Below are 14,946 nucleotides of genomic sequence, written 5' to 3'. Positions count from 1 at the left end.
TATACATCTTTCTTCAATAAATCTTGCTACGCTTACGAAACTTCAACGATTTCCACTGCCGTTTGCTTGAAGGTGTTTCCTGATTTCACACCTGATTAGTGGAGCAGTAATGTCATGGTCCTGACCCCTTGTTCAGTATTCCCCACCGGAGGAAATAGCTTTTCCGAATCTACCCTATCGAATTCTGTCATTTAAATCATTGAAGGACTTCAATTAAATCGCCCCTCAACATGTTATATTCAAGAAAATACAAACAAAATTTACGAAACAGGCTCTCATAATTTAACCCCTTTAGCACTGGTAAAGGCCTGGTGAATTTGGCGATATGCAAAACTGAATGAAGTTCACCAGATGATGTCTGATAAAGTCTCTTTACAACTGAACCATAATATTTTGTTTCAGCACCAATGAAACAATGGTCAATTTCCCATTTTCCTTTCTAATTAATTTTGTCCCTGTGCATCAGCTATATATTTAATTTATTTTCTTCAGATAAGGGATACATTCACAAAGATAAATGTATTGCCGATTCTTAACTGCCGTCTAAATTTGCTTTACGAAGCAATGCGTTTTAAACAGAGTGCTGCGAGTTGGGTGAGTCAGGAGGTCTTAATTGTTTGCTGAAATCAAACTTTTGTTTGTTTCACATTTACTGTTACTGTTTACTGTTTAAAAGCTAAATTTCCCAACTTTAAGCAGGGTTAAAAGGGAATATACAAGGCCTGCAATTCAGAGCAGCTGAAGCCAGTTTATTAGGGAAACTAGATTAAACTGGTTCTCCTGTAGCAGAATCCAGCAAGCGCCTTTGTTTTAGGGCCAATAAAAACATGCTTTGAAGTGCTGTTTATACAGAGCACTATGATTTGGGTGTGTCAGGAAGTTAGGTGGGTCCGAGGGCGGGAGCAGTCAATCAACAACAACAGCGAAACCGCTAAAGTGATGTCACAACCAGGGAAGGAGCTGATTGGTAAGTAGGATCTAGTGAGTATGTCTACAGTCAAGTCGTCAAAGTAAGGTCTCTAGTTTAGAGTAAAACGTATTTAAAGAGAATTAAGGTCCCTAGTGTATTTAATATTCTTTAATTTAAAGGAACTAACGGAAGTAAATTAAAGGTTGGACATGGCAGGCAGCTCGGCTGCTTGAAGTGCTCCTCCTGTGCTATGTGGGATGCCAGGGGAACTTTAGGTGCCCAGGGCGATCATATGAGCAGGAAGTTTCTCCAGACCCAGCTACTCGAAATCCGCGTTTTGGAGCTGCAGCTGGAGTCACTGTGGAGCATCAGCAATGCTGAGATCTTCATGGATAACACGATTAACGAGGTGCTCACACCACATGTAACGAGTGCACAGGCCGGAGGGCAATGTCTGACCACCAGACAGAGTAAAAGAACTATGAAGGTAGTGCAGCGGTCCCCTGGGTCCTGCATCCTCTCCAACAGATTTTCCGTTTTGGATACTGATGGGGGAGATGGTTTCTCAGGGGAATGCAGCAAGAGCCAAGTCCGTGGCACGAAGATTGGCTCAGCTGCACAGGAGTTTGTGCAAAGATTGGGAGAGCAATAGTGATAAGGTATTCTATCGTAAGAAGAACAGATAGCCATATCTGTGGCCGCACAGCACAGCAGAAAATGCTGGAAAAGCTCAGGAGGCCAGGCAACATCCGTGGAGAGAGAAACAGATTTAAGGTTTCAGATCGAAACACTTCTACAGAACTGAGAAAATAGCAGGAAATGAAACAGATTAAAAGGCCAGTTTGGGGCTGGGATAAGGGGGGAGGGCATGAAAGACAAAAGGGAAGGTCTGAGAGGTGAAAAGACATTAAGAGATATTCAAGACGAGACAAAATGGTACTAGGACAGGTAAAGAGACAAAAGATACCTCTACATGAAGTGTGAAATGCGCTGGCAGAATGCGAGACTGCTGCATTGTGGGAGAGAAAAAAAGGAAAAGTTACAAACCCAATGAGCGAATAAAAAATATATAAATATATAATAGGGGCCGAGGTTAGGATCTGAAATTGTTGAACTTGTTATTGAGTCTGGAAGGCTGTAACATGCCTAATCGGGAGATGAGGTGCTGTTCCTCGAGCATACGCTGAGCTTCCGTGCAACAATGCAAGATTCCGCGGACGGTGAGTCCTGAGTGGGAATGGAGCGGTGAATTGACATGACAGGTGTCCAGAAGCTCGGGGTCACCATTCCGGTCTGAACAGAGATGTTCCGCAAAGTAGTCACCCAATCTGCATTTGGCCTGCCAAATGTAGAGCAGACCACATCGTGAGCAATGAATACAGTATGGCAAATTGCAAGAAGTACAAATAAATCGCTGTTTCACCTGGAAGGGGTGTTTGGGGCCCCGGACCGTGGGAAGGGGGAATATATAAGGGCATGTGTTGCATACCCTGTGCTTGCACAGGAAGGTGCCGGGCAAAGGGCAAGTGGTGCTGGGGTGATAGTGGAGTGGACTATGTTATCATAGAGGGAGCGGTCCCTATGGAATGCTGAATGGGGAGGAGAGTGGAAGATGCATTTGGTGGTGGGAACACGCTGGAGGTTGCAGAAATGGCAGAGGATGATCTGTTGAATGTGGAGGCTGGTGGGGTGAAAGGTGAGGACAAGGGGAACTCTATCGTGGTTCCTGGAAAGAGGGGCAGGGGTGAGGGCAGAAGTGCGGGAGATATAATGGGCACGGTCAAGGGCCATGTCAATGAAAGTAGAGGGGAATCCTCGAATGAGGAAAAAGGAAGACATGTTGGATGCACTGGTATTGAAGGTGGCATCGTCAGAGCAGATGTGGCAGAGATGGAGAAACTGGTAGAATGGAATAGAGTAATTACAGGAGGCAGGGTGGGAGGAAGTGTAGTCCAGGTAGCTGTGGGAGTCAGTGGGCTTGTAGTGAATGTTGGGCAATAACCTACCCCAAGAGATGGAGAAGCAGAAGTCAAGGCAGGGAAGTGTCGGAGATGGACCATATTAATTTGAGGGAAGTGTGGATTTTGGAGGCAAAGTGAATGAAATTATCTAGTTCAGGGCGAGAGCAGGAAACTGCACCAACACAGTCATCAATGTCCCAGGAAATGAGGTGCGGGAGTGGACCCAAGTAGGACTGGAACAATGAATGTTCCACATATTCCACGAAAAGGCAGACATAGCTAGGACCCATGCAGGTTCCCATAGCAACACCTTTGATTTGGAGGAAGTGAGTGGAGTCAAAGGAGAAGTTGTTCGACCTGAGAACAAGTTCAGCCAGGCGGAGGAGGTGGATGGGGATCATTTGGGCCTCTGATCAAGGAAGAAGTGGAACGCCCACAGTCCATCCTGGTGGGAGATGACGGTGTAGAGGGATTGTACGTTCAAAATAAAATGGAGGTGGTTGGGGCAAGGAAACAGGAAACTGTTAACGTGGCGGAGGTCGTCGGAAGTGTTGCGGATGTAGGTGGGAAGAGACTGAACAAGGGGAGAAACAATAGAGTCGAGACAAGAAGAGATAAGTTCCATGGGGCAGAACAGGCTGATATGATGGGTCTACCAGGGAAAGTTTGAGGATCTTGGGAAAGATTTAGTAGCGGGCTGTGCGGGGTTGGTGAACTAAGAGGTTGGCAGCCGTTGGGGGAAGATCTCCAGAGGAGATGAGGTCGGTGACAGTCTTGAAAACGGTGGTTTGATGTTCGGTAGTGGGGTCGTGGTCCAGCTGGAGTTAGGTGGAAGTGTCGGAGATTTTGTGTTCAGCTTCCGCTAGGTAGAGGTCGGTTCGCCAAACAACAACAGCACCACCCTTGTCAGCAGGTTTAATGAAAATGTCGGGTTTGGATCTGACCGAATGGAGTGCTGAGATTTCAGAGGGCAGTAGGTTGGAGGGAGTGAGGGGTGCAGAGAAATGGAGCCGGTTGATGTCACGCGACTAATTTGCAATGAAAGGATCTATAGAGAGTAAGAGGCCAGAGAGAGGGGCCCAGGTAGAGCGAGAATTCTGAAAGCAGGAGAAAAGGTCAGCCATGCGGGGCGACGATTCCTGGCCAAAGAAGTGGCCACGGAGATGAAGGTGGTGTAAAAAGAGCTGAACATCGTGCCGAGCTCGAAATTGATTGAGGAGGGGGCGTAAGGGAATGAAGCTCAGGACTTTCCAAAGGACTGATCGTTCGGGGTTAGAAAGGGGAATGTCAGAGAAGACAGTGAAAACGCGGCAGGGTGTGAGATTGGGAGAAGGGGTGTGGTCAGACGAAAGAGAAGGGGAAGAAGTTTCAGGAGGAGTATTTGTGTCCAAGAGTTGTTGAAGCTTGCGATCCTTTACACCTGAAAGGAAGAAAAAAAGTTGTTTGTTGAATTACCAGATGAGGTGAAGGATGAAATGGAACTGCGGACCAGGACAGCTTTGAGATAGAGTGAGTTGGTGCTGCTGAAGAGAGAGGTCGAGTGTGTTCATGTGGCATCGCACGGCATTGAGCGTGGATCTCAGGATACGGCGAGAGCAGTGGTTCGAGGAATGATGAAAATCTTGCAGTTATCTGTAGCCCTGGGCGGATCCAGAACACGAAGGGTTTCCACACTTTTTATTTCTTCTCTCCCACATGGCAGCTGTCTTTCATTCTGCCAGTGCAATTTACAATTCATCTGCAGCCATCCTTTGATTCTTAACCTGTCCCATTACCAACTCCTTTTGCCTTGAATATCTCTTAATATCTCTTAACCTCTCCTGCCTTCTATCCTATCACACACTTTCCCTTTTATTCTTTCATTCACTCCCCCATTCCTCAGCCCCAAAACTTGCCGAAAAATCTGTTCCATTTCCTGTTTTTTTCCAGTTCTGATGAAAGGTCATCGACCTGAAACGTTAACTTTGTTTCTCTCTTCACAGATGCTGCCTGACCTGCTGAGTATCTCCAGCATGTTCTGTTTTTATTCCACCCTTACCTCAACTGACATGCTGCTGAAAAACTCATCCTTGGCTTTATCACCTCTAGATTTGACTATTCCAATGCACTCCTGGCCAGCCTCCCTACTTCTAACCTCCATAAACTTGAGTTCATCCACAAACTCTGCCGCCCATGTGCTAACTCACACCAAGTCCTGCTCACGCATCACCCCTGTGCTTGCTGACCTACAACGGCTCCCAGTTAAACAACGCCTCGAATTTAAAATTCTGACCATTGTTTACAAATCTCTCCATGGCCTCACCCCTCCTATTCTCTGTAATCTCCTCCAGCCCTACAATCCCCATAGACCACGCATTCTGGCTTTTTGAACATCCCCGATATTAAATGTTCCACCATTGGCGGTCGTGCCTTAAGCTGCCTCGGACCTGAGCTCTGGAATTCCCTCCCTAAGTCGCTCCGCCTCTCCAATTCTCTTTCCTCCTTTATGGTGCTCCATGAAACCTACATTATTGACCAAGCTTTTGGTCAGCTGACTTAATATCTCCTTATATGGCTCGTTGTCATTTGTTTTAATAGCTCTCCTGTGAAGCACCTTGGGACATTTTATTACTTTAAAGAGGCTATATTAATATAATTGTTTTTGGTGATTCTATTTGTACCTATATTCTACAATTTTATAAGAGTCTATTTCCAGTGGCTGTCCTGAGAAAGTTAGCGTCTACTGGAATCATTGAAAGTGTCGCAATATTTGTACAGGTTACTCTGGCTTTCATTCATTCATCTGGCCTTCAGACTCTAGGGTGTGTGGTGTCTATAGTAGTGAGGCACAATTTACAGGGGATATTGTGGAGTTTACAGAACTGTCGGGGAATGATTTATTTTACTGGTCGGTTCCACAGGAACTTTTCAATATTAATTGAAGTGTCAGTGTGTTCTGGCATCTGTGGGAGTGTAATTATCCCCCAGCATTGTATCAACAGTTACCAATGACCTGGGACAGTGACATTTGTTACGTGGAGTAGTCGGGTATTTACACATTGAGGCAGTTCCCTGACTGAGCCAGCATTTACAAGGGTTTGTGGAAGTTTGTTTAAGTTGTCCGTCAGCTTTCTTTTTCAAGCAGCCCCCAGTGGGAGACCGAGGATCAATTGTCAGATTTTGTGGAGTCCATGCGATTGATTCAATATTTACAGGGCAGGTCAGAATGTACCAATGTTTACATGGATCTGTGGTGGAATGAGTGGAAGTGCGTTCCTCAAAAACGATTACTATTTTCAGGGGGTAACAGGAGCGATGTCACTTTCTCACAAGCCTCCCGAGCTCTCTGTTAGTAATCAGGGGAGTTCCATCTACCGTCCCTTTATTGCCTCACAATTCTGGGACTGAGTCAATATTTGAAGGGTCAAACTTTACAGGTTATCTGTGGAATCTCGTCAGTAGTTGCCGGGGCGGGGGTGGAATTTGATACAAATTCCAGAAGAATCTATAGATTTTTACATTACATGCGGGGTATGGGGCGGGGGATTGTTCAGCATCAATATTTATAGGTAAACGAGAAAATGGGCAGATGTTTACACGGGATTGCAGGTATTGGTTATTACTGAGAGAGTTGCCTGAAATTCATAATATTTGCAGATGGTCTTAGAGTCATAGAACATGTGTAAAATATCCCAAGAACTGAAATTACCCCGGGAATTTCCTCGGGATTTTTTCGATCGATAGAAGCAGTATAGATCCAGATAATGTGTCAATTCTAATAGCGCCACTCTAAAATTGTCCATGTTTCACAGGATACACCACACAATCTCAAACAAGTAAACGGATCTCTGCTCATTTGTAATCTGCATTCAGTTTCACATTAACTTTTATTTTACAAATCATTTATTCGAATAACCTGCTGTGCTCTGCTCTTTTTTCGCTGACGTTAACATAACATGTACTAAATGAACATTGTTCTATAAAAAGTGTCTTTGTGCAAGGGAATAACTGAAGCTGTTTGTTCAATGAATGTAACTAATGTCAGTCTCCATGGATCATAATTGACTCACGAGAGGGTTTCCAGTATTATAAGTAAGAGGGATCATCTCACAGTTTTAGCGGACTCTTGGATTCTCATAGAAAGGGGAACATGAATCGGAGTCAAATGCTGGAGGTCCACAGATCTTCGGGTCCGACACAAAGTGATAGATTAGGGCGGTCATTTTTGGCAATGCTCAAGATACATTTTGTTTTTCGGGATATACAGAGTATTTACTATCCAATCCTGGCAGCTTTTGGTGTTCCTTGTAAGTCACTCTTTACAAAAATGATTTCTGTAATTCCTGATTAAATGTATTATTGTTCTTGCCGTTCACTAACCCATCCTAACTGCTATTGGTGAACCAGGTAAATAACTGTATCAAGTTGTAAATTCTGTAAACCATGTTCAGTTGTGTGACCATTTTTCTCTTTTGTTATCCTCTGTTCGCTGCTGTTAATGGACCAGGTAAGTTAATATATCCAACTATTAGTTCTATAAACTCTCTTCTGCTTTATATGTTTCACAATGCCAGTGGTTATTTGTATTAAACGTACTGAATCTGTTGTGTGGATAATAATGCTGCATGCTCCCCTGACGTGATTGTTTCTCCAGTCGCTTATTCTGAGCTCATTGTCTTTACTGTTCACCATTTGTTTGATTTGTTACAGTCTTATTAAGCATCCGACGTCCTTTGAGTCTATAACACCATCAGAATTGTTGGATGATTCTTTGTGTTGAACATTTTGTGTTGCGTTGTTTGCATTGGGCACTTGTATCAAACCAGAAAGCTGCCTTGCAGGAATTTGATCTTAACTGCTGAGATACTGTGCTATGGGGAGTTGTAGAGCGAATCCTGATAGACGGATGGTCAGTTCAATTTGAAATAATCCAGCTCAAGTCAGCAGTCTGACTCTCCTTTAGCAACCACGTTGCATTATTATCAGTATTTTTCAATGGTTAGATTATGATTTATGTAAAATATCATTATTTTTAATCATTTAAGTCATTATAACCATGCATTATTTGAATAATTATGTTTAACAGTATTGTTTACCGTGTGAGTTTTGTAACTCTATCCTGTTTTAGTTCCTTTCACAATCCTAGTCTGTCTGAGAATGCAGCCTGTTACACTGAGGCACTGTACACGGGCTCCCATTTACGGTTTCAGTTTAATAAATGGCACAACTTCACTTTGAATTATTGAGTTCAGATTGCAGGTACACTTTGAAATCTTGGTCACTACCCACTACTGAATGAATTCTGGTCAGTTTCTTCATTGTGTAGCGCTAACACTACTTCTTACTGTCTCGTGTTTCTGGGGGATATGGAAATGGTTTCAAGTTTTGTTTGCATTCAGCAAAATGCTTAATCAGTTAAACATCAGTGCTTTGATTCAATATCGTTGCCTCTAAATATAATCCAATGCCCATATAGCTCAGTTAACTGAAACTACAGAGAGCTGCACGTTAACCTTCTATTATCGCCCGTTCTATTTTAATGTGAATGATCCCAGTTTGTTATGTCTAGAGATTTAGTATTTCTTTTATTTTAAGGCCATGTTCTAGAATCAATTGGGAACTCAATCATCACTCACAGACGAGTGAAACCTCACAGAATGTTTGAGCGCATTTTTTTAATGAAACCCTCATGATATTTGGAAATTATGATTCATAATATAAAACTTTATAAACTGATTAAAGAAGAGAAAGAAAAAACTTGCATGTTTATAGCACCGTTCATGACCTCGGGGCCACCCAGAGCACTTTATAGCCAATGAGGTATTTCTAAAGGGTGGTCAGTTTTGTAATGTAGGAAACGTTCATTTGAAGTATTTTGTGGTGTAATTGCACAGTTTGGAGCAAAATATGTGCATTTTCTGCTTTTATGTAAAAATGATTTGAGCATGTAACTATTAGTGAATATAGTTTCAATGATGACATTGATTGATTTATGAATGAATATGTATTCTATCAGTTATTTACGATATTTATTTTCATTAACTGTCTCCCCCTCTGCATATCTTGCAGGTGTTGTTACTAAAGCTGCTCTCTAACAAATCGAGCTTGTATCACAATCGATACTGATCCAGTCTAACAGTTCCGAACACTGTTCCACTCATCCTCTGCTTTTCAAGACGTCCTCTGTCAGCCCCTTCCCATAATCCCCTGCTAATCTAGAACTCATTTCCGCAAGTCATTTTAAAGTCGCTGTTTCAATTCATTAGGTTCCACTTCTATCCTGCTGGAGGTGGAGAGGTTATAGGAACTGAGATTGTTGTCCGTAGAGCAGAGAATGTTTAAGAGCAGAAGTACTGGAGTTCAAAACCATGAAGGGTTTTGATAGATTAAGTCAGAAGAAACTGTTTCCACTGACAGGAGGGTCGCTAACCAAAAAAAAACACGCATTTAAGGTAATTGGCAAAAGAGCAAGAGGAGAGTTAAGGTTTTTTTTATGCAGCGTGTTGTTATGGCATACACTGCCTGAAAGGCTGGTGGAAGCAGATTGAACAGTGACTTTCAAAAGGGAATTGGATAAATACTTGAGGGGAGAACATTGCAGCGCTATTGGAAAGGAGCGGTATCATGTGAGAAATTCGATATTTTTTTAAATAGCCGGCACAAGAAAGATGGGCCGAATGGCTTCCTTCAGTGCTGTAAGATTAATCGATTCCATGATATGAACCAAGTTTGCTGACTCTTGCTGGGAATGCATGTGCCGCTCTTTCAGACACGTACAGGTCTCTATTCTTAAAGTGTGAGTATGGATAGTGTCCTAAGAAGCTCATTGAAGCTGACCCGATCGTGTTCTCACTTGAAATCTGCACCCCTACTTTACAGGAGCAGATACTGAACAATGAACTGGAGCTAATACATGGACTGTTCCACCTCCATAACCTGGGGTCACTGAATAATGATTAGGGACAGAAACCTTGGCTGCTCGCCTCCTTAATATCAGGAGTAGGATGTAGGACTCAGCTACCATCACCAATCCAGAGTGACTGATCCCAAGCAAATCACAATGACAGTTAACTCAACACATTCTGGTGCTGTTCGGTTCCCTGTTTCAAGCCACGTTGCTTTGAACAATTTGAATGCTGCCAGGCACCCCTATTTATCACAAATCGTTTCCTGAATCATTTTAAATACAGTATTCATATGTTTTTGTATATGTGGCCCATTTATTTAATAAAATTTTATATTGATTATTTTATGGTAAATAAAGTGTCTCTAGTCACCAGTCCTTGACATGGGTAAAATAATTGAATTTTATCAATTAATTCAATAACAAAATATCTTTTTTTTTACCAGTAACACAATCAAATAGGCGTCTTCAGTCTGTTTCTGATCCTTTCCCTTGTTATTGTTTACAGGTAACGTGGTGACGATTGTGATCCTGTCTCGGGGAAAGTGCGGTCTCTCCAAATGTATCACGCGCTACCTGGTGGCCATGGCAGCAGCGGATCTTCTGGTCATTATCTTTGATCTGATACTGAGACATATCCCTGTTGTTTATTATGTAGAGCTCAATTTCGTGAGGTACATCCCAGTCTGTAACATCCACGCCGTCCTGCTGTACGCAGTCACAGACTGTTCTGTCTGGTTCACGGTCAGTTTCACCTTTGATCGATATATAGCCATTTGCTACCAGAAGCTGAAAGCTAAATACTGTGTGGAGAAAACGGCGAGTGTGGTTATAGCAACGATTACCGTGTTGTTCTCTTTAAAAAATACGTTCTGGTACTTTATGTACACGAGTAAATATTGGTTCATCAATCAATCCTGGTTTTGTTATATAACACCTAGTGTTGAAGGCTCAGAAGTATGGGGTGCAGTTGAATTCTTTCATTACATTTTAACTCCATGCATACCATTTATTTTGGTCTTGCTGTTCAATGCTTTAACCGTCAGGTACATTTTAGTGACTAACAGAGCGCGCAGGCGACTCCGGTGTCCAGTCAGTGGGGAAAGTCCCAGTGACCCAGAGATGTTGAACCGCAGGAAATCCATGATTGTACTGTATGCTATATCAGGGAATTTCATACTGTTATGGGCACTATATATGATATATTGTATTTATTGGCGAATGGGTTACCTGGGCTACAGGGCTATGATTCTACCTGTGTTCATACGGGAGTTAGGCTTCATGTTTCAACTCATGAGTTGCAGCACAAACACTTTCATTTATGCGGTGACACAGCGCAAATACAGAGATGAGTTAAAGAGCCTGTTAAAATATCCCTTTGCTGCAATTGTCACAGAATTAAAAAAATGAAAAGTACAATGCAAGAACTCAATCTCGTCTGTACTTTTTTCAGTGATTGTGATATGATGGGTAGTCTCACGTTTGCAGATGGCAATTAGTTAGTAGGGACAGGACGTAGTTCAGATGGCCGAAGAAATTTGCAAAGTGACTTAAGACTGATTAAGTGAGAGGGCGAAACTATGGCAAAGGAGTTCAACATGGGCAAGTGCCTGGAGATCAAATTTGGACCCAAGAAGGATAAAACGGAGTATTTTCTAAACGCTGAGCAAATATGAGCTACAGAGGAGCACGCACTATTAAAAGCTTGTCGACAGGTAAAAAAAAAATCAAGCATGAAAATGGAATGTTGATTTATATCTCAAGTGTGCTATAATAAAAAAGTGTGGAAGTTGTATAGAGTGCTGGTCAGACCTAAGCTGGAGCAATGCTTTCATTCTGGGCAACACATCATGAGGAAGGATATATTGGTTTTGGAGGGGATACAGCTCAGGTTTACCTGAATGATATCAGGGTGAAAGAAGTTACATAATGAAGCCACTTTGCTTACATTTGGCTTGAATGCCCTAGTATAGAAGTTTGAGATGAGATCTGATCGAAGTTTGTAAAATGTGAACGATATCCAATAGGCTAAATACAGCAGAAATATTTCCTCTGCTGTTGGGAGCAATAAAAAAGTAGCACAATCTTAAACTTAGAGACTGTGGATGCTGGGTGGAATTGAATCATTCAACACTGAGGTCGATTTGTTATGTAAAGGTAACAAGGATGTAGGGGAAAGGCGGTAAATTGAATTTATGTTCAGAACAACCATGAACAAATTGAACGGTGGAACAGGGTCAAATGGCTGAATGTCCTACAACGGTTCCTAAACATGATCCATATCTAGGGATAGTTATCATTGGAGGAGCTCTGGGATCCTAGTTTAAGGGAAACATGCTCATTAGGCTCCTTTTAGTTGGCCATACATCGTGCAACATATCCACCACTGGAGCCTGTTTCACCGTTCAGTTAGATCATTGTTGATTTATTCCTCAACTCCATTTATCCACCATTGTTCCATATCTCTTGCTAAACTAATCAAAGTAAAACTCTGGGTAGAGATTTACAGATTCCACTAAAGTTTTTCTGAAGAAGTTCATCTTGATATCACTCCTGAGTGGCCGAGCTCTAATTTTAGTTTTTTGATCCGTTGTTCTGAATATCCCACCAGAGGAAATAGGTTCTCAGTATCTAGCCTAATTAATCCTGTTATTTAACGTAATTTTATACTTCTCAATTAAATCACCTCTCAACATTTGGTTCTCAAGTGAAGACGAACCAAATTTATGCATCCTGTCTTAATAATATAACCCTTTTAGCCCTAGTATCATAATGCTGAACCTGCGCTGCACCTTTTCCAAGATTAATGGCCCATATTTTCCAGCGGAGGCCTGCGATCTGGAAAAATCTGCGCCCTTAACTGTGGTCTCCCAGGACGCACACAGTTTCAATGCTGGTTCTCACCATACTCCAAGTGCGCAGAGCCCACATATCCCAGAGCCACATGTAGATCGCAGCATCCCTTGGATCACATGGAGCCAATCACAGATGCGAAGCTCCCTTCATACATTTCACAGGAAGACCTGTCAAATATATGAAAGGAGATAAATGAAAAAACACAGTTAAACTTTAAATAAATATATTTAAATAATCACATTTTTAAAATGGCATGAAATTACAATCAAATTTTAAACAAATATTTAATTTTTTGAAAAAAATAATGAAAGTATTTTACGGGGCTAAAAATAATCATCATAGCATGATGACAGTTATTGTGAACAAGACCCCATAAATGAGGTACTAATTACAAAAAACCTTATGCCAATTTAATTAACAGTCCAGCCCTTGTCCTACTGCCTATCTTAGGACTGCCTTGCCTATCTCTATTCACAATGTGGCGACAGAAAGAATTCAATAGGCACGAATCACACATCCTGCAAATTCAGCAGAAGCTGAACAGAACAGTCAGCTATCTTATACCCTGACACATTGAGCCCGATAGCATTCTGGGAATGAACGACTTCAACCATTTCATTAATTTTAACCACAGTACAAATCTGCAAGCTAAGCATCAATATAAAATAAAACAAAAACATTAATCATATGAGATTAATCCAACTCCTAACAATAAGTATATATGTACACACGACTAGGGTATCATGACCGGTTTGGTTTCTATGACAATCCGATAGCTTCATTGATACCAAAACTGATACTAGATATTTTTTTTAAGTATTTTTTTTTTTTAAACTGAATTCAAATTTACAAACTGCCGTGGTGGGTTTTGAACTCCTTTCTACGAATTGCCAATGCACGCCTCTGGATTATTAGTCCAGCAACATGTGCTTCACACTGTGTCCCCTTTTCTTTCTTTCATGAACTCATTCGCTCTCTATGCCCCCTCTCTCTCTGTCTGCCTCTCCCTCTGTCATCATCTGACTCTCTCCCTCTTTATCTGAATCTATCTGCCACACTCGCTACATCTAGCTCTTTCTCTCTGGCTGTCTCACTCCCTCTTTGTTTCTCTGTGTCTCTCTCTGTCTCTGTCTCTCTCTCTCTCTTTCTGTCCCCCTTTCACTTTTTCTTGGCCTCTATTTCCCTCTCAATCTCTCTTTTGTTCCCTTTCTGTGTATGTTTGTGTGAATCTCTCTGTGTCTCTCACTCTCTGTCACTGTCTCTGTCTCTCCCTCTTTCTGACTGTTTCGGTCTCTGTCTCTCTCTTCCTGTCTCATCCTCTCTATCACTCTCTCTCTCTCGTTCTCTCTGTCTGGCTCTGTCCTTCTCTCAAGGTATTCAATCTCAATCTCATTTTCTGTCTCCCGGTCTCTCTTTCTGTTTGTGTATCACCCTCAGTCTCGGTCTCTCTCTTTCGCTCTCTCTCCCTCTCTCTCTCTTGCTCTTTCTCTCTCTCTCAGTGTCTCTCCCTCTCGCTCTATCTAACCCACATCTCTCTGGCTTTCTCTCTGTCCCTCGACATTCTCCCTCTCTCCCTCTCTATCTCTCTGCCTCTCTATTGCTCTGTCACTTTGTCTCTCTTTCGCCAGACTCTCAAGCTCTGACTCGCTCTCACTTTCTCCATCTGTGGTTCACACTCTTCTTACTCTATCTCTCTTTATCTTTCTCTGTGGTTATCTCTATTTGTCTTATTACTTATTGTGTCTCTTCTACATTATCTCTCACTTTAACTATCTCTTTTCTAGGCTACTTGTCTTTCACCTCTATCTATCCTCCGTTATATATTTTCTCTCCCTTTCTGTTTTTTCTACGTATCTCTCTTCTCTGTCTCTCTGTCTCTCTTTCTCTTTGTCTCTCTGTCTCTCTCTGACTCTCTGTCTATGTCTCCCACTCTGTCTTTTATTGTCTCATTCACTCTGTTTACATTGCTCACTCTCTCTGTTGCACTCTTTCTTAATTTCTCTCTCTCACTCTCTCTCTCTCTGTCTCTCTCTCTCACTCTCTCTATCTCACAATATGACTGTCTCCCTTTCTCTGTTTCTCTCCTTTACCTATCTCTCTCCCTCAATCTGTCTTTCTCCCTCTCTCTCTCTCAATCTCTCTATGACCGCCCTCCCTTGGTACCCCCTCTCTCTCTCTCTTCCTCTCGGTCACTACCTCGAAATTATTCGGCCAGATTAGGTAGGTAAAGCGGATAAGGTAATATAAGTCCTTCAATAGTTAACAGACTCCTTACTAACCCTGTATGTAGAAGCCCAATGAGAGAATATTCGCTGCGGTATTTAGATTTTGGGAAT

General features: G+C 42.2%; 1 protein-coding gene across 1 annotated transcript; it reads left to right on the top strand.

The window, feature by feature from the left end:
• The first annotated feature begins 6,961 nt into the window (after nt 1-6,961).
• On the top strand, nt 6,962-11,754 carry LOC147089097 (putative G protein-coupled receptor 139). The gene is made up of 2 exons (XM_085977086.1): nt 6,962-7,157; nt 10,263-11,754. Exons 1-2 carry the CDS (start codon nt 7,001-7,003, stop codon nt 11,162-11,164), a joined length of 1,059 nt encoding a protein of 352 aa, XP_085833212.1. The 5' UTR covers nt 6,962-7,000; the 3' UTR covers nt 11,165-11,754.
• The last annotated feature ends 3,192 nt before the right edge of the window (nt 11,755-14,946 follow it).

The sequence above is a fragment of the Somniosus microcephalus genome, unplaced genomic scaffold, assembly GCF_052327205.1.
Source record: "Somniosus microcephalus isolate GS21.2 unplaced genomic scaffold, FLI_Smic_1.0 unresolved_chr4, whole genome shotgun sequence".
NCBI classification, from domain to species: Eukaryota; Metazoa; Chordata; class Chondrichthyes; order Squaliformes; family Somniosidae; genus Somniosus; species Somniosus microcephalus.
This window is presented reverse-complemented; position numbering and strand designations above follow the sequence as displayed.